The 20,854-nt window shown below is 40.9% G+C and overlaps 1 protein-coding gene and 1 long non-coding RNA gene across 3 annotated transcripts in view; one reads left to right on the top strand and one right to left on the bottom strand.

Moving 5' to 3' along the window:
• LOC108543074 (uncharacterized) overlaps positions 1-3,269 on the top strand; it is a 12,573-nt gene extending 9,304 nt beyond the window's left edge. The window contains exons 2-4 of the long non-coding RNA XR_001889450.1: positions 138-187; positions 778-905; positions 2,935-3,269. This is a non-coding gene — a long non-coding RNA (uncharacterized LOC108543074). The remainder of the gene's footprint in view (positions 1-137; positions 188-777; positions 906-2,934) is intronic.
• The window catches only part of RARB (retinoic acid receptor beta), a 550,096-nt gene that overhangs the window by 94,662 nt on the left and 434,580 nt on the right, over positions 1-20,854 (bottom strand). For both annotated transcript variants that reach the window (XM_017893406.1, XM_017893407.1), the window contains one exon: positions 3,277-3,418. In XM_017893406.1, coding sequence (XP_017748895.1) covers positions 3,277-3,418 — 142 coding nt within the window. The remainder of the gene's footprint in view (positions 1-3,276; positions 3,419-20,854) is intronic.

Genomic DNA, 20,854 nt, shown 5'->3' with positions numbered 1-20,854 from the left:
ACTGAGTGACCAAAAAAAAAAAAAAAAAAAAGTGGTTAATGTAGTACTTGGCACATAGAAAATACCCTGTCTAGTTAGCTATTACTATAATGATTCTTAAATTTTCCCAGTTTTTACCCTTCTTTTTTCTCCCACAGCATAAAGAAGAGTGCCTTGGGAACAGCACTGTGGGACCTGACAAATCGTGGTGAACATGAAGTCGTTTTTACCTCCTGTCTTTCTGATTCTCCTCTGAGGAACATTTTCTTCCACACTCCCCGCCCACATGGTTTGGGTGAAGTCAACCTCAATCCCGGGCTGTAGATATTGTCACATAATCCAGACCTGGCTAATCACAATATTCTATCCCCCGTCCAAAGCAATGCATTCATAGAGGGGCACATGACCCAAGTTAGGCCACTGAGAATCTGTCCCTTGGCTTTGATGGAACAATCGGGATCTAAGAGTCTCTCTTTTTAACGGGTCAATAGATTATCAGCCTGGAGCTGTTGGTGCCCTTCTTTGTCAGACATGGGGAAAGTCTTCCTGAGAATGAAGCCAGCACAGCAAAAATCAGCTGTGAGAGACAAAGAAACAATGCCCCGAAAACAAACATGTGCCCTTGGATCCAGCATATTACTCTGGACTTTTCAGTGACATGTGCAGAGTTTTGTAGCTTAAGCCAGCTTGGGCTGGGTTTTCTATCACTCTCATCTAAAGGATTCTGACACATACAGATGAACTGACATGTCCTATGGCTAGAACGGAATGTGAATCTTGCTAATCTTGCTATTGCAGAAAAGGCATGGGGAGGAGAGGTGGCCGACTTCACTGTAGTCTTGGTTATGTCTTCAGCCAGTTGGGACAGCTGGGAAAACCGTTTCATCTTTCTGAGTCCTAGTGTACTTGTATGTCAAATGAGAGAGGTGAGTGAAAATCAATCTCTAAGATCCCTTTTCACCTCTAACATTCTACGAGTATCTATTATTCTTGGGTTCATTTCAGTTGCGTATACTGTGGTATAATTGGTTACTGATTCTCATATTTGCCTGCTTCCTTCTGTTTCAACTTTAAAAATACCCTATTAGACTCTCAAGCTCTATATTCCAAGTGTTTATTTCTTTCCCTTCAATTTCCTTTTAACAAAAATATATTTATTTTGTGTACTTGGACATAATGATCCCATTTTCTTCCCATTTCTATATTTTTAAATCTAATTAAGGTGATAAGCTCCTTGAGGGCTGATGCTAGAGTTTTCCTGTGGGTGTAAACATTATTTTTTTTAATTGCCAACCAAGCTGCCAGTTTTTACAGAGCAGCAGGATATGGGTTTTAAGTAATGTAAGCAGGAAATGGGTCTCCAGCCCACACAAAATAATGCAGAAGTACTGATTTTCCCTGAGACCACATCTGGCTTACTCATTTATAATTTCAGCCTGAACTGAAATTCTCCCACAGAAATGCTGTGTGACATCCATGTCTACAGAACATCAGACCAAAACTGGAGCAGTAGGTGTTCATCCTGTGAATCTCACACACAGGAATAATCTGGCTATTTCAGGTTATCATACCTTTCTCTTCAGTGGTAGCATTTAGAGCCTGAGCCAATTGAATGTTAGCTTCCTATCTTCAAATGTATGGATTTTGAGTAACTCAATGACTCTAAAATTTAGAGGGAGGGAAAGGAACTGGATGAAATGTGGCCAAGTGACCGATCACCTGCAGATGGAATTGCCTAGGGGAAAAAGAGCTTCCCAGAAGGAATGGCACATGCAAGATGCTTTCCTGTCTGATGACCCACTGCATTCTCATTCATGAGGACTCTAAATATTAACAAGACGTCCATTCTAAAAGCCTTAATGGGTTCTTCTTGGCAAATATAACAAAACGACCTGGAGGCAGTGGTTTCATAGGGCTGGCTGGTTCAGTAATTCAATGGTGCTATTACGAGCTTGATTTCTGTCTTTCCACTTTACCATCTACAGTGCATGCTTTGTGCTACAGCTGACTTCCCTGGGGATTGGAGGATGGCCACCAGGGTATTTGTGGCTACCTGTTTCCTTGTTCACATGCACAGAGGGAAGGGTACTTCTGTCCTGATATTCTACACACGAGTCTTGAATTCCCTCTCACTGAACCAGCCTAGGTTACATGTTCACACATGTGGTTGGAACACAAAATATGCTGATTGGCTTTAATTGACTGAGTGGATCCCAGCCCTGAAGTTTTCTCTGAAGCATATAAACCTAACGGGTATAAAAGAAAACTAAAATCTGAGTACAGTTAGGAAAGGTGAAGGTGCAGGAGTACAGTTAGGAAAGGTATCTGCGTGGGCTACCAAGAAACATCTGCTACAATCCCTGAGCAACAGCTCCAAGCAGAGGCAAGGTTCCCAGCTGGGCACCCTCAGAGCAGTGCCTCTGGTTGGCTCTAGGAGCTTTCCCTCTTCAGTCATTTCACCCAAGGGTCATGTTTCCCAGTTCCAAAATCTAAGAGCTCCTGATTCATAACATAATTCCTCCAACTCCATTAGAGGATCATGGTGGGGGTGACTGGCTCTTTGTCCCACGCTCTTGGAAGGCAGTAGCCATGTCTCGGGTATCTCCAGGGTCCCCACGCAGCACCCAGCCCACTGCTCACAGGTGCACAGCACGCCATCACCAAAATCCCCCCGCGATAGAGTGACAGGAAGAGCAGAAGTCCCTCAAGAGTGTCACTGGGCACATATCCCCATGACATCCCCAGGCCTGCTTGAGCCAAGCCATCCACCTAATACTTTCTTATTCCCTACATTTGTACATGTCCAAGAGAGAGAGTAAAATCTGTTGCAGTGTTTATATACTCTGTTTACACTAAAGCCTGTATATTCCAAATCCTTCCCACCTAAAAAAAGGGCAAATTATGACTACTGTTAACATTCATGCCTATCATTTTATCTTATCCTTACTGATACAGGCGAAGATCCTTATGTCCATTGTCAAGATGGGGAAATGGAGTCACCATGTGACTGTGCGATATGCTTGAGTTACTGCTAATGACTCTGGGATCCACAGCGAGTTAGCCAACGCTTTGGAATACAAATCTGCCATCCACGACACCTAACTCCTGCCTTTCCACCAACTGTCAGTCAAGTTTCATCTCAAAATCTCCATATCAATCCCCATTTTCATGTCATCTCGATTCACACCTACCTTTGGCAAGATATCATTAGTGTCAAGTGTGAATTCCACATGACTGTGGAAGGTGAGCAAATCACAGAAATAAGGAAAAGGGAAAAGGTTTTGAGACTGCACTTACATTCTTTGGACATTCCCACTTCAAAGCACTTCTGGAGTCGACAGTATTGGCATCGATTCCTGGTGACTTTATTAATAACACAGTTCTTATCTCGGTGACAAGTGTAAATCATATTCTTCTGAATACTTCTGCGGAAAAAGCCCTGCAAGCAAGCAAGAAGATGAGAAAGCTCAGTAAAGCAAATGAGCTTTGCCAGAAATCAAAGCCAACCTTATCAATGCATTAATTGCTCTTTTTGCATAATGAAGTGATGGCACCAGAAAAGTTAACTTACATAAACCTTAAAATCCTCGTGAGATATCAAGAGCTTCTCCCTTTGTTGCAAACCCAAAAGCCACTTTTAATCAAAACTAGACATGACCATTATTATCTTGCTAAAGGAAAATTAATTCCAAGCTGATTTACTTGGAAAATACCAGAGTTGGGTTCCCTCCAAACAGGCTTAGCTTTCCTAACTGGCTCCCTTGCTGACCAGAACAATTTCAGATCAGCCCACTACCAAGAAGCCCAATATATGAGGATTTTTACCCAATAAAAGAAATTATTGGCTGGGTGCGGTGGCTCACTCCTGTAATCCCAGCACTTTGGGAGGTTGAGGCGGGAAGATCATTTGAGGTAAGGAGTTTGAGACCAGCCTGACCAACACGGTGAAACCCTGTCTCTACTAAAAAAATACAAAAATTAGCCAGGCACAGTGGCGCACGCCTGTAATCCCAGCCTTGGGAGGCTGAGGCAGGAGAATTGCATGAACCTGGGAGGCAGAGGTTGCAGTGAGCAGAGATTGTGCCACCATACACCAGCCTGGGTGACAGAGTGAGACTCTGTCTCAACAAGAAAGAAAAGAAAAGAAAAGAAAAGGAAAAGAAAGGAAAGAAAAGAAAGAGAAAAAAGAAAATAAATTATTTGCCTAATGCGAGAGTTAGTTTTTTCAAAGGAGTCTTCTCTGAGTTCTTTTACACAGCTCCTCTCACAAGATTTAAAATACAATTTTAAAAAATTAACCAAAATTGGAAACAAGAAATAAAAATGAGTGTCTGCCCATTTAATGGCATATTAGAGCTATGTTGTCCAACATGGTACCCATTAGTCACATGAGGTTACTTAAATCAAAATTAATGAAAAGTAAATAAAATTAAGAATTCAGTTCCTTAGTTACATTAACTACATTTCAAATGCTCAATAGCCATATCTGGCCCATAGCTACCATAATTAAACACCATATATATAGCATATTTTCATCATTGCAGAAAGCTCTATTGAGTAGTAATGTACTACAGCATTGACTGACAAGCCCACCTAAGTGTCATCTAACACTCACAGGAAATATAACTTTGTTTGACTTACTATTTACTATTGATTGGACTCAGATTCTCTACAGACTGTAGAAAACTAGTAAATTACACATAATTTTTATCTAGTATAGGTGCAAAACATTTCTGACCAGATGAACAATAACCCCAAATATTATTGTTTTATTGCCTTGTAGGAAATGAACCATTTTCTATCTAACTTTGCAATCTTATTCTGGTATTCTCTTTTCCTTCACTCCTTTCTCTCTTGTTTTCTATCTACCTGAATATCTTTCTCATATCTTCCTTTAAACCAGCTTGGTCATCCCACTATTCCCTTCATCAATGAGCTAAATAATTTTTGGCATGTGCTTACTAAATACTTGAATGAGTTTTTTGCTTTTTAACTTTTTGAAAATCACATTTTGACAAAAGAAGCAATTTACCCTGATTTTCTGTGAAACACCGACAAAATAAAGCAGACTTCAGGCTCCAGAAGCAAGGGTCCCCAACTTCCTCTTTGTCTTCCCTGTTTCTATGTACAGCTTTGCAGACGATGGATGATCAAGTAATGCTTGCTGAATACATACATGAAGGATATACCTGCTGCCTTTTCTGTCTTCTAAATGCCTAAGAAAAACTTCCACGTCGCTATGAGTATTAGGAGTGACGAAGTCTACCTTGCCAGTTGTGATGTGGCTTACATCAACACTAGAAACTACTCTCTTGAATGTAAGAAACACACCATCGAATGCGTTGAACAGAAACTAAGACCCACCATCTGAGTTCAACTTTCCCTGCAGTACATTAACACTGTGGGAGCCAGAGCTAAGAACACTCAAAGCTAAAGCACATTAGCAAAGAATGCTCGTGTAACACACATTGTTTAGGATACTTACGTGGGCACCCTAGGATTTTAATGTCTAAATAAGCATATTTTTACTGGCATGGTTCAACTGTAAGCGCCTGGAAATCTTGTTTAAGGTTGCAACTCCTGTCACATGTCCCAGACACACACATTTTCCAAGAAAACACAGCTTATTTTTGTGCCTCTGGAGCTACAAATATGCTTAGAATCTAAAAGGTTACCAATACTGTGAAATCCTCCCAGAATCTGTGCAGAGTGGTCACCTAAAAATATATCTTTCCCTACAAAAAATATAACTGCGGGCCACCTTCTGTTGCCAGATGCAGAAACTCAGTTTACAGAAACCTCCATCACTCTTCTGCCGAGAAACACTGACACAATGGAAGACATGGTCCTTTACACACGTGGGAAGAAAATGAGATAGGGACAAAGGTGACCCCCTTCATTTATTAAAAACCAAATACTCAGTTCAGCAAACACTTAGTGAGTGACCGGGAAGGCGAGAAAAACAATCTCATGATGCTCAAATGAAGGAAGACTAGAGAATGAAAGAACTTTATATGTCACTAATTACCCAGTCAGTGTGGTTCAGTAACAATGACGGCAGAAACTAAATAGGACTTCTTGGTTTTCCAAATCAGATTTTTGGCTGGATTTCAGGAGAAGGTCTAAGTTTCAGTAAATCATTTCCATCATGGTAGAACACTTGCTGACTAAAATATATGCTATGAGGTATTTTTATACATGGGTTGAGTAAACAGACATGCCCTCCGAGCCAAAGGGAAGCTTGCATCGTACAAATTCTCCTCCTCCTTCATTGGTATTACGAATTGTTATATTAACCTCACTCCCTTCTGGATCACTGCTTTGAGGACCCAGTGTATGTGGTGGGTGAGGGCAGTTATCCTCATACACCTAAAGTTTACTTAGCTAAGATTTCAATTGAGGTTGACTCCTCCTTTTAACAAACTATTTAAAGTGGAAACCATTTCTCTCTGGCTTACTTGGAAAACCAGATCAACTCTCAATATTAGAAGGTACTCATGAAATAAGAGAAATGCAAACAATACAATAATCAGATGTCATTTCACTCCTACTAGGCACTGTGTCTGCTGCAGGCCAGGAGCCCCAGCCCTCCTCACTTCTTGCTGAAAAGGGAGCTTGGCAAGCATGAGACACACATCAGCACTGACTCAAGATTTTCTGTTTGAGGAATTCAGAGAAACAAATAAGCTTCTTATTATGTGACTGATTTAAAGCCATGGATCTGCCCCACCTAAAATTAGACGCCTTAAACTTCGCAACAAAGTTTGGGATAGTTATTGAAGCCAAGGGATGGGTAGACACATCTGGAGGAGAGGAGATTCAAAAGTTGAGCATGTACAGAGGATGAATTCAGTCCCATTTGGAGGAGCAACCTGAGAGGAGAGAGCAGAGGTAGGACAGGTCCAGCCCTGGATTAGGAGTTGAACGCCTGGGCTGCAATCTCCTCATGGTCACTGAGAGGCCTTGAGCGAGGCACAACCATGTGGGACTAAGCTGTCTCTTTCCCTGAATGAGGGGTTGGGCAGTTTACTTGTAAGGTCCTCTCTAGTCACAAATTAACACCAGGAAGTGATGTGTTGGGTAGCTAGAGAGTGAGACTTGGGGAGTTTCTGTGGGCAAAGAAATTGGCGAAAGAAGAGGTAGTATTTGCAGACTAAGGGAAGAGGGACCATCCACCTGCATGGGCAAGAATAGCAACTTCTGGAAACCAGCCTGGGGCTTAAAGGACACCATCATGAGGGCTTTTATATTTGTCTTAGAACTGAGTCATTGCAGCACCTCACTGAGGGCCTCAGGCAGGTATCTGTGCTGGACTGAAGTTGGAATCTTTCAATACTATCCCAAGTGATTGTGGCTAGAAGTCTTAAGATCTGGTTTTCAGCCAGGCGCGGTGGCTCACGCCTGTAATCCCAGCACTTCGGGAGGCTAAGGCGAGTGGATCACCTGAGGGTTGGGAGTTCCAGACCAGCCTGACTAACATGGAGAAACCCCGTCTCTACTAAAAATACAAAATTAGCCAGGTGTAGTGGCGCATTCCTGTAATCCCAGCTACTCGGGAGGCTGAGGCAGGAGAATCGCCTGAACCCGGGAGGCAGAGGTTGCAGTGATCTGAGATTGTGCCATTGCACTCCAGCTTGGGCAACAAGAGTGAAACTCCATCTCAAAAAGCAAGCAAACAAACAAAAAAACACCACCTGGTTTTCTGCTATCAAGTCTGGAACTGCTGACACCATAATTTTACTCTTTCATTTTCTGGGAACTTCCTTTTCTCAGTAAACCCAGGAAAATTCTATGAGGTCACCTTGGCCAGGAAGCCTTCTCTGACTGATCTAAGCCTACATGGGTGCTTCCTCTCCTAGGCAACCATGGTATTTTGCTTTTCCTTCCATGTTATACCTATTCAAGGGTGATACTTAAAGTCTTAAACAATAGTACTGTCTGCTTTAGAGGTTACATAGGTGACATGGGGGAATGCCAACCTGTGGCTGGTGGCCACAGCCTCAGGGAGACCAATAGGCATTGTGCATTTCTCCATTAAGGTGTCACAGTGCCACCAAGTGTGCCATCTTCCTTGCTGATATCCATGTCTCCCTGACAGGGGAGTAGGATAGGTGTAAAGGCTGGTTCCTAGGAACCTGAGCTGACAACTTGGTGGACCCAAGGTGGCCTCCAGGCAGTGCCAAATAGACCTCCCTGGAACTAAGTAAGTACAGCTGGATGGAGGGAGGGAAGACCCAAGGCAATGGCCAGGCAGAAACTGGCAGGAAAGTGTTTCAATTTTTCAACACCTAATAAATTTTGTTGGGACACACCAGCTGAATAGCTCGGGGCTGGGACAGAACCTGACACACAGAAGATATTCAATTAATAATTGTTGACTAACAATTGTTAGTCAATTGTAATTATAACTGTAATCGTAATTGTAATTGTTGATGAAGTCCTAGCTATAACCAGAGCCAGAGTAACCGTCTTGGATTATACCTTAGTTTCTTAAATGTATTCCTTGAGGATGATATCATCTGTATTTAAGAAATTAAACAATAAGATTTCTCAGCTGTTAGTAGCAGACCCACTGATTTGAGTTGGAATCAGGTCAGTCAGGGCCTCTGTTGGCTATAACTGTGACTTGTGCACGTTGACTATGACTTTTGTTATACATCATAGCTTCTGCTGGCTAATCATGAATTCTGTTGGTCAAACATGAGTTTTGTTGCTTAATAATGAATTCTGTTGCTTAATCCTAATTTTTGTTGGTTAATTATGATTTTTCTTTATTAGCCATGGCTTGATTAGTCATGACTTCTGTTGTTGATTAATAGTTAAAGCCGTTAACACAATGAACACCAATTACCGAGATCGGAAAGACAGATCTGTGTTACAAACTGAGTCAAGCATTTTCTAACCGTGGATTTTTCAACTTTCCTACCTCATGCCCTTTGACTGCTGTTATCAAAGAACTGAGGTACAACCAAAAGGAAAAGAAAACTCACATGGTGGAGAAGGCTATACATGCATTAGAGTCATTTGGTTCATGTATTAGCAGTAATTATGGAACGCCCATATCTGACTCAGATTGCTTCTGTCTCCCTGAGGGTATGAAGTACCACTGTTCCCAGTCACCCCTACTATCTACAGTGCAGAAAGAAGCAAAAATCAAAAGGAGGGATAACTGTCTTTTTTATACCTAAATATCCTATACATCAAATTTATAATTTTCTTGATGGACTCATCTTAAATCACAAATCAAGAAAGGACATGGAGCAAAGTGGCTCATCTCCCTGCACTCCTGCATATTTTGATATGGAATTGGGTTAGGCCATCTTCCCTCCTCTGATACCCTCAAATTGTTGCTCTAGATTTTTTTTTTCTCTGCACATGAACCCTGTTTCACCTTCTAATTCTCAGATGTTATCACACACAATAATCTCCACTATCTTCCACAGGGGATGATTTCTGTTGGTTTAGATACTCGTCTAGTGAATTGTCTAGTTCAGGCACACGTGGATTTGAACTGTGACTCGGCCACTTACTATCTGTATGACCCTGAGTGAGTTATATTAAGACCTCAATTTCCTCATCTGTAAAAAAAAAAAAAAGAATGACAAAGTACCTCATGAGAGAACTGTGTGTATCTGAAGAGGGAATGCATGCAAAGTGTTAGCACAATCTGGCCACATAGCAGCCATCCAATGAATAGCAGCTACTGTTATTGACAAAACTTCTTTCCTCAAAGCTTTTTTCTGAACAATTTCCCATATACATTCTATGTTTAAATTAAAGATCCCCAAATAGTATAGGACAGTGTCCAACCTCTAAACAATATAGGCTCTTGGGGATGGACAACTTCATGATACCAAAGGCCATCTCTATATTTAATTGTCCACTTTTTGATTCATTCACTCAATGCCAATTAGAGTAGATGTGGTAAGCTTTCTTGGAGTATACATAGGTGGTTCCTGTCCTTTCTCAGTATAGAAGAAAAAATAAGTCAAGTGAACACTATGTAAGATGCCACCAAGCATTGTGATAAGAACTTTTATGGAAGCAGAAAGTGAAAAAGTGTCCACTGTAGTGCCTGATCCACATATTGTAGACACATAAAATATTTATTGAGCAAATAAAGGCCTTAGGAATTCAAAGGAGTTAGAAGGGAGGAAAACTGGCACTTGATCTCAGCTCTAGTGAAAAAATAGAATTGGAAAGGCAAGCTTTCCCCCAAGAATATTATGGGTAAGCAACAGAGGTCAGGAGTAAGAAAGCGCAAGGAACAGCCAGTGGTCCACATTGGCAGAGATGTAAATGATGGGGGGGGGGGGGGGGGGTAAGATACAGCTGGAAGAGGGGGCTAATGTTTAAACCGGGGAAGATCTTAAAGGCCGTGCCACGTGTTTACTAGAGAGACACTGTACTTGTCTGTGCAGTAGAGGGCTGAATTATATTCTGCCAGGATTGTCCGGGAAGCTGTGATTCATTGACTTCGTCACATATCTATCTGAAGTAGATATTGAGCTCTGGGAATCAATACAAATACCTAATACCCTGAGTCTGCCCTTGAGTCTAGGCAGGAACGTAGTCCAAGAATCCTTGCTTTCTAAAATAACAGTGCAATCTGCTGACTCATATTTAATCACACATTTGCTTGTGAGAATTCATACTGTGGTGTTTTGAATGGAAGTTATTTTTTAGCCTTAGAGCCATTGACATCAGGTTTAACGTGTGGAATGTGTCAGGATTGTTTGAAGAAAGGAACTAAGTAAAAGATTAAAAAAAAAATTTTAAGGCAATTTGGCACTATATTTAGTTGTAAAAAGCATTGGATCAGGGGAATCCATCCAAAAAGTGGTGTGGAAAGTACATCTATGTGAGCTGGGTTATTGCAGAGTTAATTTCTATCCCATGCAAAGTTCAAAAGAATAATTTCTCCTTCTAGAGCAAAAGAAGGAAAAGCATTACTTAGTCATATTTTCCTCAGTCATTAAAAGATTCTAACCTCATCTGAATAAAAAAGTAACCAAATGACCAGACCAGGTAGTCATTCAGCCATGCAGCAGGCTGGAACTCTGTGCAGTGTGACCCCAGGCCAGCAGAAAACTGCCAGTAATGCTCATTTCCAGCCAGTAGTAAATGCTGCCAGTAGGAGGTGAGTGTGGAATAATCCCATCACAGCTACTCTGGGAAACACGGGTTTTAAACCAGGAAACACGTTGCCTTAAACAAACAAAAAACACCCTCCGGAGTGAGTGGAAGTTTGTGCGTGACAACGTCTGAGAAGTTATTAATAGCAAAATTTGGGGCGAGAAAGAGAAAAGTGAAGACCTTTTCACCCCACTGAAAGACAATGGGTGAGAGGGAGGGAGAAAGTAGAAAAACAGCCTATTATTTTGATGACAGCGAGTTTCCTTCTATGCAGGGAGGGTGGACATAAATGCAATGAAAAGAACACTGAACAAGTCAAGTTAGAGGGGGCCAAACTCTGGGACACAAAAAAGAAAAAGACCAAATCTATACTCCAAACAAGAAAGCTGAGTTGTCTCAAGGGCAAAAGCTCAGAGCTGTTTATTTTGTTTTTTTTTAAAAAAAGGTAATAAATCCCCACCAGGACACGGTTCCAGTGCTGGGGATTTAGTAAAGGTATAGCCGTGGCTTCTATAAGGTCTGTTGGTCTATAAGCACCTCTTGCCTGCTAACTTGGAGGGTACCTTCTGGCCTTTCAGAGAACTTGACCATGTATTTTAGGCCTAAAGGTCTCCTTTCAATTCCCTTGGTCTAGAAGCTTCCTCAGCACACTTACTCTTACCATTAGAAAAGAAAGCCTGAATTTTGGAAATATGCATAGAAAAATGTCCTAAAAAAGGCAGAGATTACAGATTTATCAAAACATCATCACTGTGAAAGCAAATCTTTCGAGAAGAATATGATTATAGTATTTTCCTGGATTTTGTCAAGTGAACCCTTGACAGCTGAACCTCTGTTAGACCCAGAGACAACAGCTCTCAATCCTTTTAATCCCCAATTAATTAAAACTCCCTGAGAATACCAATGAAAAGGTGGCCCATGTTCTTAACTGAGAACCTGAACTCACATCATCAGACATCAAGGTCTAAACTTCCAAAGTCTATGATGTCCCAGGAAGGGCATGAAGCCAATGTATTCAGTTCACAATGTTCTTTATTTTAGAGGAACATGAGCCAGGGAAGAAATGTTACTAGGTAATGTAAACTGGAAACCAGTAGTAAGGAGAGATTACTCAGTTGGATAAAATGTCCTTTAATTTAGGTGAAAATATATCTTTTTCTATTTCCAAAACATGACCTTGGATAACATATTGTTTTAAATGACCAGGTATCATATAGGTCTGATTATCATAACCCCACTTTAATCGGTAGGCAGCAAGTCCACCAGGTTTTGTGATCAACTATCTCAAAACAAAATTTTCAGGGAGCAAGTTTCATAAGGCAAGTAAACACTGCTAAATTGTCTTCAAAAAGTGAAGAACTGTGTTCTGGGCAGGGCATGTGACTATGCAGTCCCTCAGGACCTTGCACCTAAGGGCCCGGGGCTTTGTTTACTGCTGTGCTGTCACTGTCCTAAAATTCAAAATAATTTTATTTTTTTATTTTATTTTTGAGACAGAGTCTCACTTTGTTGCCCAGGCTGGAGTACAGTGGTACAATCTTGGCTCACTGCAACCTCTGCTTCTTGGGTTCAAGCGATGCTTGTGCCTCAGCCTTCCGAGTAGCTAGGATCACAGGCACCTGCCACCATGCCTGGCTAATTTTTGTAATTTTAGTACAGACAGGGTTTCACCATGTTGGCCAGGCTGGACTTGAACTCCTGGCCCTGAGTGATTTGCCTGCTTTGGTCTCCCACAGTGTTGGGATTACAGGTATGAGGCACCGTGCTCAGCCCTAAATAATTTTTGAATAAGAGATAAGCATTTTCATTTTGCAAAAAGTCCTGCAAATTATGTAGTCAGTCCAGGCTATAGAATACCATCTACAGCAAAAGTGTTCCACCTCTTTTTCCTTTATGAGGATGTGGCAGTCTTGGATAGTCTCTCTTCTCTTCTGGTTGACCTAACGTCTACTTTAAAGACTGTAGATCAGACAGAATTAAGTAGTTCACTGCAAGCACACTCATTCTCCCACAGGATTCCCTTGGGATGCCTCTGAGAAAATCCACGACCTGAGTAAGAGCTAGAAAGAAAAACCTTTCAGGAGGGCTTTTATGTTTTACTACTGGGCTTTATTTCTCTAGTGTAAAAGGGACTTGGGGGTGGGGGGTGCAGGGGGAGTGGGAGAAGCCAAGAGAACACAAAGAACTTCTTTGAAACTGGATAAATTTCCTTTGAAATAGCACACATATCTAGGCACGGTTTCAAGAGGATATCTAAAAGCTCATCTTGGCCGGGCGCGGTGGCTCAAGCCTGTAATCCCAGCACTTTGGGAGGCCGAGACGGGCGGATCACAAGGTCAGGAGATCGAGACCATCCTGGCTAATACGGTGAAACCCCGTCTCTACTAAAGAATACAAAAAACTAGCCAGGCGACAAGGCAGGCGCCTATAGTCCCAGCTACTTGGGAGGCTGAGGCAGGAGAATGGCATGAACCCGGGAGGCGGAGCTTGCAGTGAGCTGAGATCCGGCCACCGCACTCCAGCCTGGGCGACAGAGCCACACTCCGTCTCAAAAAAATAAATAAATAAATAAATAAAAATAATAATAAAAGCTCATCTTAAATCCCCTAGGTGTCTCTGACCACTACTTGGGAGCCACCAAAATAAAGGTGACTTAGAAAGAAGGGAAAGAGTATGAGGTTGAGTAGTTATCCAAAGGAATTTCTGTGCAGTAGGCTAAATATCATAAATATGTTATCTTGGGAACTACTTTATCTCTTCTCAAGAGTTTGAATTAAGATGTGGCAGGAAGAAAAACTGTATGACAGGAGGAAACGAAGCCTCTAAAATGGAAGATTTTGCTCTTCTCCACATGCTTTCTTTAAATCTGGTCTTGAGAATTTGAACCAACTAAAGACATCTGTTTTCTAAATTACTTGGGTCAGTTATTTTGTGCCCTTCCTTGGTAACATCCATAGTTACCAATCTATTATCAGGATTACTCTAAGTATAACAGGGCAAGAAGCCAATGAATTTTAAGTTTTAAATTTTCAATTATTTTATTGAAAAAAAAAAAGCAACAAAATAGTTGCTCAGCTACAGCCCAGGAGTTGGTGGACCCCAGCTGCTTTGCACATTAATTACTAAATCTCATCTGGACCCAGATTAAATTTTCTTATCCGTACTGAAAAGGGGGGAAAAAATGGTAAGCAGAAGGAGAGAGAACCAAAACATGCTCAAATATATTGAAACTCTTTACCAAAGAGCATGAATTGTAAAATCTCTTTTGGAAGTTTGGTATGCAACATTTTGCCATTAACAAAACCAGAATATGGCTCTATCATAACATGCTGGTTGACGGCAAGGCACATCACCATGGCAATGCTGCATATTGCATAATTCAAAGGTCTCTCACAGACCCATATAATTATGATGTACTTGTATTGCTTTATGATGTTAAGGACCTAAATTAGTACAGAAAATAAATGCTTGTCTATAACTTGGTGCATTTTCCCAAGTCTATTTAATTTTCAGGGCCATGTTGGGATCTTCTCACTGGAATTTTTCTCACTTATACATGGTTCCATCCTGACCCTGGAATAAAAAGGAAAAAATCATAGAGTATATGAGAATGGGAGTAGGAAAGCTAGTCAGGTATTTACATTGAAGTCAAGTCTGACAACTGAAAAATAACAGGGATTTATTGGATGTAGCCTTCTGCTTCTCTTCACCACAGACGCTGCTCTGACAGTGCAAAAATCTCACGAAGTTTATTGAGAAAATATTACTTAAGCTCCAGCTCTCAAAATGGATTCTGTCCTTGTGTGGAAAAGCTGTGGTGAGTCCAGGCTGATGCCTGATAATGCTAAGAGTATCGACCTCTACACACCAACATCAGCGATGAAATGGTTTAAAGCCCACCTGCCCCTCAAAGTTGTTCATGCCTTTGTCCAGTCATGCTTACCCAGGTCCCCCAAACCTAGAGTGTTCTCTCCCTGCTCGGTGCCTTTCCACAGGCCCTATGACTTGAAAGTCCCTTCCTCACCTTGTCCTTTGGCTCAGGACTGCTCATGCTACAAGACACAGCCCCCAAGAGGGGTCAGGCTCCCACCAAGCCCCCACGACCAGCATATGCTGTTGGACCACTCACTCTACAACAGTGCAACAATTGATCTTTGTGTCTCTTTCTCCTTCAAAACAGGAGTCCTTTGCAGGCAGGGATGTAACAATCTTTTTTGTGATGGAGTAGTGCAACTTTTATAATTAAAAAATAATATCATATGGATATTCCATGTAGAAGGAAAGGGAAGAAAAGAAAGATCAGCAAAGAAACCTAAATTTAAACCAAAATGCTTTATATGCAAGGAAAGGAAAAAGGAAGTGATATTTTCATTGGTAAAACTCTAATATAATAAATTCAGGCAGCAACGTTAACTTAATGATTTATCCCAAATTCCCCTCTTTCTTATTCCAAATTAGCAAAAAAATAGGCTCAAATTTCACCCACAGGCTCCTCTTTCTTGATCCTTAAAATTAAAGTAGCTATATTATGTCAGCACAGTGCCAAGATTTGAAATTAAATAGGTCCCCAATGCAAAAGAAAAAGTTCTTTTAAACAACATGAATTTGTCTGCAATTAACACATTATAGCTTCCACCTAAGCACCATGGTATATGAAAATACACTCCTGGAGCTGCTGCTGTTTCAGAGACCTTAAGTTTTGCACTTTCTGAAGTTGTTTTGTAGGAGAACATTTAGCAGAACAGACACAATTAATTTTTTAAGTGTTACCTCTCTGCTTTTCCATTTCATACCTGACTTTAGTTGATAAAAAGAGGAACAGCCTTTTGACTACACTGGAGAGAAGGGGAAAAACAGTCTCCATAATAAAAGAGGTACCTGCCAATTAGTTAGATTGTTCTCCAGTTTTCAATTAAAGGCAGCCAAATGGATGTAGGGAGACCTGTTTTATTTTCCCTGACAGAGCCCTTATTTTTAAACTCTTCGCTTCATTTTCCAAAATTGCTGGCTTTAGACAGAAGAAACATATATCTTGAGTGAAAAGCTGTACTGTTCTTCTTCTATTTCCTGTATCAAAATTACATTTTTCTCCTCAGTGGCTACTTCCCATCTGGCTCCACAAAGCTTTCTGCTGCCCAGGATGGGCTTGTTAACGGATGGTGGTCCCTGATGTTATAACCCACTCCAAAAGATGGGGTGTCAGATCCTGCCCCTGGGCCAGGAAGCCTCATCTAGAAGCTTTGGGGCTGTTTCAACCTAATTTTGCTTTCCTCAGGTGATCATTCCACAGAATGTCATTTGCCCTGCTCGTTTTCTCCAGAAGGACAAAAGAGATCGCTTAGGAGGGAGTGTTTATTTTGAACTCATCCAAAAGCACTTCAGTCTCTCCTGAGCATCTGCCTGTGGATGAAATTTGGGAATCATTTTCCTTAGATGAAACAGGACTGAACATTTCCTTAGACATGGCTGGCCTTCTTCCTTGGAACACACACATATTCAAGATCGATATTTTTATTCAGAGTTTTCTCAAATGAATAATTAGGAGACGTTCACAGGCAGGTGTAGGAAAAGAGCGGGGCGGGGGGGGCATAAATCATGATTCAACTACATTTAACCACCAAAGATCTGAACCACCTTTTGCTAACAGCTTAGCAGTTTTGTTTCTGTAGGATAGCAGTCCCTAGACTTTGGGGATTTGTGAGGCCAATTCCCCATACTGTCAGTAATAGTTACAGCAGCTGAATAAATCCCTCCAGATTGGACCAACCACTCCCTCCAGGCTGGAAAATAAGCCATGAATCACATTACCCTTGTACCTTGAGATTTAACATATCTATAGAGGGAAGATACAGAGCTTCATATATTAATTCCTATTTGTTTTCAACATCATCTGAAGTTTACTTGGTTCAAGATCACCTAAAGTTTACTTGGTTCAGACCAAAGATGGCTACAAGAGACACATCAGAACAGAGCATGACACCTTAGTGAGCATTAGAATAGACCCCGTGAAAGCACCAGGCAGTGACACAAAAGTAATGCTTTCATCCTGCCAAGAAAACAGAAAGGACTTTTAGGAGCGCCTCAGAAGGAGATTCTGAATTAATCCGTAATTTCAGGTTTCCAAATGGCTTTTATGAGCTTGCTTACCCAAAGTATTTCAGAACATCATCTCTTTTCATTTTGATTTTATCCATGCAAAGCTCCAAAAATACACTGATCTGAATCATAGGCTCTCATCTTGTTATCTTAATGGGGGAAGGATAGAGTGTCATGCCAGCCATTCCGCATTAGGTGTCCTCATTTACAGATTGAAAAAAAAAAAAAGTGCCGGACATAAATTATTGAAAATCTATTGTATCAGTGTGTGTTCTGTAAGCATTCACTACCGGCAAAGCAGACAGATTATTTTTCACTTTTAATTGTGTTGATACCTTATCTGCTTTGTTGAAAGCGGAGAGTGGTAGGTGAAACCACATCACACGCTGAGGAACAGAGAAGCGATGGGGTCTATTATTTAAAGCCAAAGTAACCCATTTAGTGGACACCACTTTAACACACTTCCACGGAAGGGAAAACCTGGAGTTGCTATTTACATCTGTAATGTGTGTCTGTTACTGTGACAAACACGACTGAGGGTAGCACAGGGCCGGGCTCCTTAAGGAAGCTGTTAGCTGACTGCATCAGGGACACCAGACACTTCACATCACCATCCCAGCACAAAGGGAGAGAATGTGTGTGACTGAGCAGGGGAACTTGTTCAGCATCCCTCCTCTCTCTCCTCTCCAAGTCACAGGTGTGTTGTAAAGCAATGTAAATCCCTCCAGATTGGACCAACAGGTATACCTGACCTAATCCAAACCTTGTCCTAATCTAAGAAAAATATTTAGAGTAAGAAAAATTAAGTAATAAATACTTAGGTATATAAAATTAATAATCTGTTATTGGAAACTAATAGAAATAAAATTATACATAGGGATACAAGGATTCATTATTAGAAATTCAAAATTAGCCCTTCTCCCATTGTCCCTGAAGTCCATCATCAGGAAATGCACATATGTGCTGGATATATCAGAATGCAGCCAAAAAGTACCTCACCATTATCCAAATTTAAAAGACCCTTCCAAACTCAGCAACTTAGGAATTCATTTGGGTGAAGTGGCAGATGATGGCAGGGTATATACAGATAATGACTACAGAATTGTGATGATGTAGTTTATTAAGTTGAAGTCCTGTCATAACTCTAGCTTTTTGTATCCTCGGCACCAAATCCAGCACCTTGCCTGTCATTCAGTAAGTATTTGCTCACATGGATGGGTGGAAGTTTGCATGGGAGAGTGACTTCGTTTGCCAAATATCCTCTGCCAGGGCTGTAGGATGGCTGAAGTGACTTCCACTTCTACCCAAGCAGAAGTCCAAAGGGCTCTGGGCTAGTCTACTGTCTTCCTTTAACTGGCTTTAGACTCTGGGCAAACTGTTGAGTCATTTCTGTAGTTCCATTTCACAAGTCTGAAATGATCTCTACATGCCTTCTGGCACTGATACTTGAGACTTCCATGTGTCTTCCTAAAGGAACACACATTCATCATGTCTCCAATATAAGCCTTAGTTCTATACCTTTTGTGAGACATGGCTGGTTTGGTAAGATGCAACGAGCTGAAGAAAGCCCAGTCTCCCAAATATGGACCCTTTGTGCCTTGACTCAAAATTCAGCGAAAAGACAACTCCCAGCAAAATACTCAAGTCAATAACCAGACACAAAATTGAACTGCATCATATCTGATATTTGTGAGTTTCATTTCCACACTGTCAAATATAATTCGTGGCAACCCACTTCAGTGAAAGCCCAATGTAAGCCACTGCACTGTTCTTACCCTCCAAACTCCACAACCCCAACCAGTGTGAGCTTCAAATTGAACTCCTGACCTTTCCAGCAATTATCCCCGGAATCTAGACAGCCCCATCATCACCTCAAGCCAACGTGTGAGAGGAGCAGCAGCCAGGAATGCTCTGCCTCTGTTCCCGAAGGGAACCAGAGTGAGAGAGAGGATCCTGCTTTCCTTTCCATCTGCTTTCTCCAATAAAAGGGAAAAAATAAATGGAAATGAAAAGTATACAATTAAAAAAAATTACATTTAACTTCCTTTTGCTAATGTCTGTAAGATGATTTTTGGCCTGGCAGGAGACTCCAGATGGGCCGTGTAATGAATATAATTTAATACAAAGAACCGGAGTTCACAGAAACACATTTTTCCAAGTCTGAAGGTAGTGGGTTGTCTCACACTGTTCAATGCAAAACACCAGGACGAGTCATTGCATTTATTTGCTGTTGCACATTGGCCTTTAAACCTAATATGAATGGGGCTAGACCTGAAGCCATGAAACCAGAAGCTGTCACTCTCTGAGATGAGGCTGGCACCAGTGCACACTCACCCAAAAGGCCAGAGACCACTAACCACTCAATGTGTTTTTCCTCTGGGGTCTGAGGATTTATATCACCAATTAAGGCCATAATGAGTGCCCCAAGTTGACCTCCTAGGAGCAAGAATTAATTAAGCACAGTATTTCTCAGTAAAGAATGACATTTTTCCAAACGAGTTATATAAGGTAGCCACATTTTCTGAGAGTACTGTGCTTCTATGTACAATTCCTAATTGTTAACACAAATAGAATATTCCAGGAACACAGCTTAGTTTATGTTTTAATTTGACAGTAAAAGAAAATAATTTTACTTTTATCCTTATTTTGGAGGCAAAGAGAATGTTTTGAGTGTATCGCCTGTGTGTGAAACACAAAATTCTTTACATTAGTAATATAATATCATTTCTTTCAATTATTAATATGACTATAAATGAAGGAAGCTAAGACTCATATTTATAACCTTCCCAGCTTTCAAAAATGAAAAGTCATGTTTTAAACCCACTTGTTCTCCAAAATTCATATGTTTCCATAAATATTGCAACTAAGGTTAAAAAACATAGGTTAAAGCTTCCATTTTTGAAACTACACCTTAGATAGCCTCATCCAGGGGGTGACAGATTTCTATAAAGGGCCAAATAGAAACTCTTTAAGCTGTGGGCCAGAGACTTAGCTGCAAATACTCAACTCTACCATAACAGAATGAAAGCAATCATAGACAATACAGAAATGAATGGATTGGCTGTGTACCAAGAAAACTTTATTTATAAACACTGAAATTGAATTTCATATAATTTTCATATGTTATAAAATTAAAATTTTTTTCAAGCATTTAAAATGTAAAACAATATTCTTAGCTCTTGGCCGTACAAAAACAGGCGGCAGATCAGGTTTAGCCCATGGGCCATAATTTGACAACTCCTAGCTAAAACATATGTATATTTTGTAGTAATCAGTGAGGTTGGAGAAAACACGGTCTCTTTCTCACTCTCTCACAGATGCACACATGTACACATACACCCCAATTATCAACATCATGGTCTCAGAAACTGTTGACATAGTACCGAAAAAAATGTGGCTTCAAGCATGTCTCTTTTGCTGTGAACCAAGACACGAAGAAAACCTCAGCCTTGAAGAAACGTTATGAGGGTGGTTGGAAAAAGAGAACTCTTTCCTCCTCGCCCTTTCTCATAAAGATAATTCCTACTCTAAATTAGAAATCATGTCTTTCCCTCCTTTAAGGAGTTAACATAGCCAGCACGGATCTGGAAATCCCTACAGCCTACTTGCCAATTAATGTATTTAACTCTAAAGAGCAGGAGTT

The sequence above is a fragment of the Rhinopithecus bieti genome, unplaced genomic scaffold (assembly GCF_001698545.2).
Source record: "Rhinopithecus bieti isolate Rb0 unplaced genomic scaffold, ASM169854v2 scaffold_23460, whole genome shotgun sequence".
Classification (NCBI taxonomy): Eukaryota; Metazoa; Chordata; class Mammalia; order Primates; family Cercopithecidae; genus Rhinopithecus; species Rhinopithecus bieti.
Note: the sequence above shows the minus strand (reverse complement) of the source record. Positions and strands in the feature narration are given on the sequence as shown.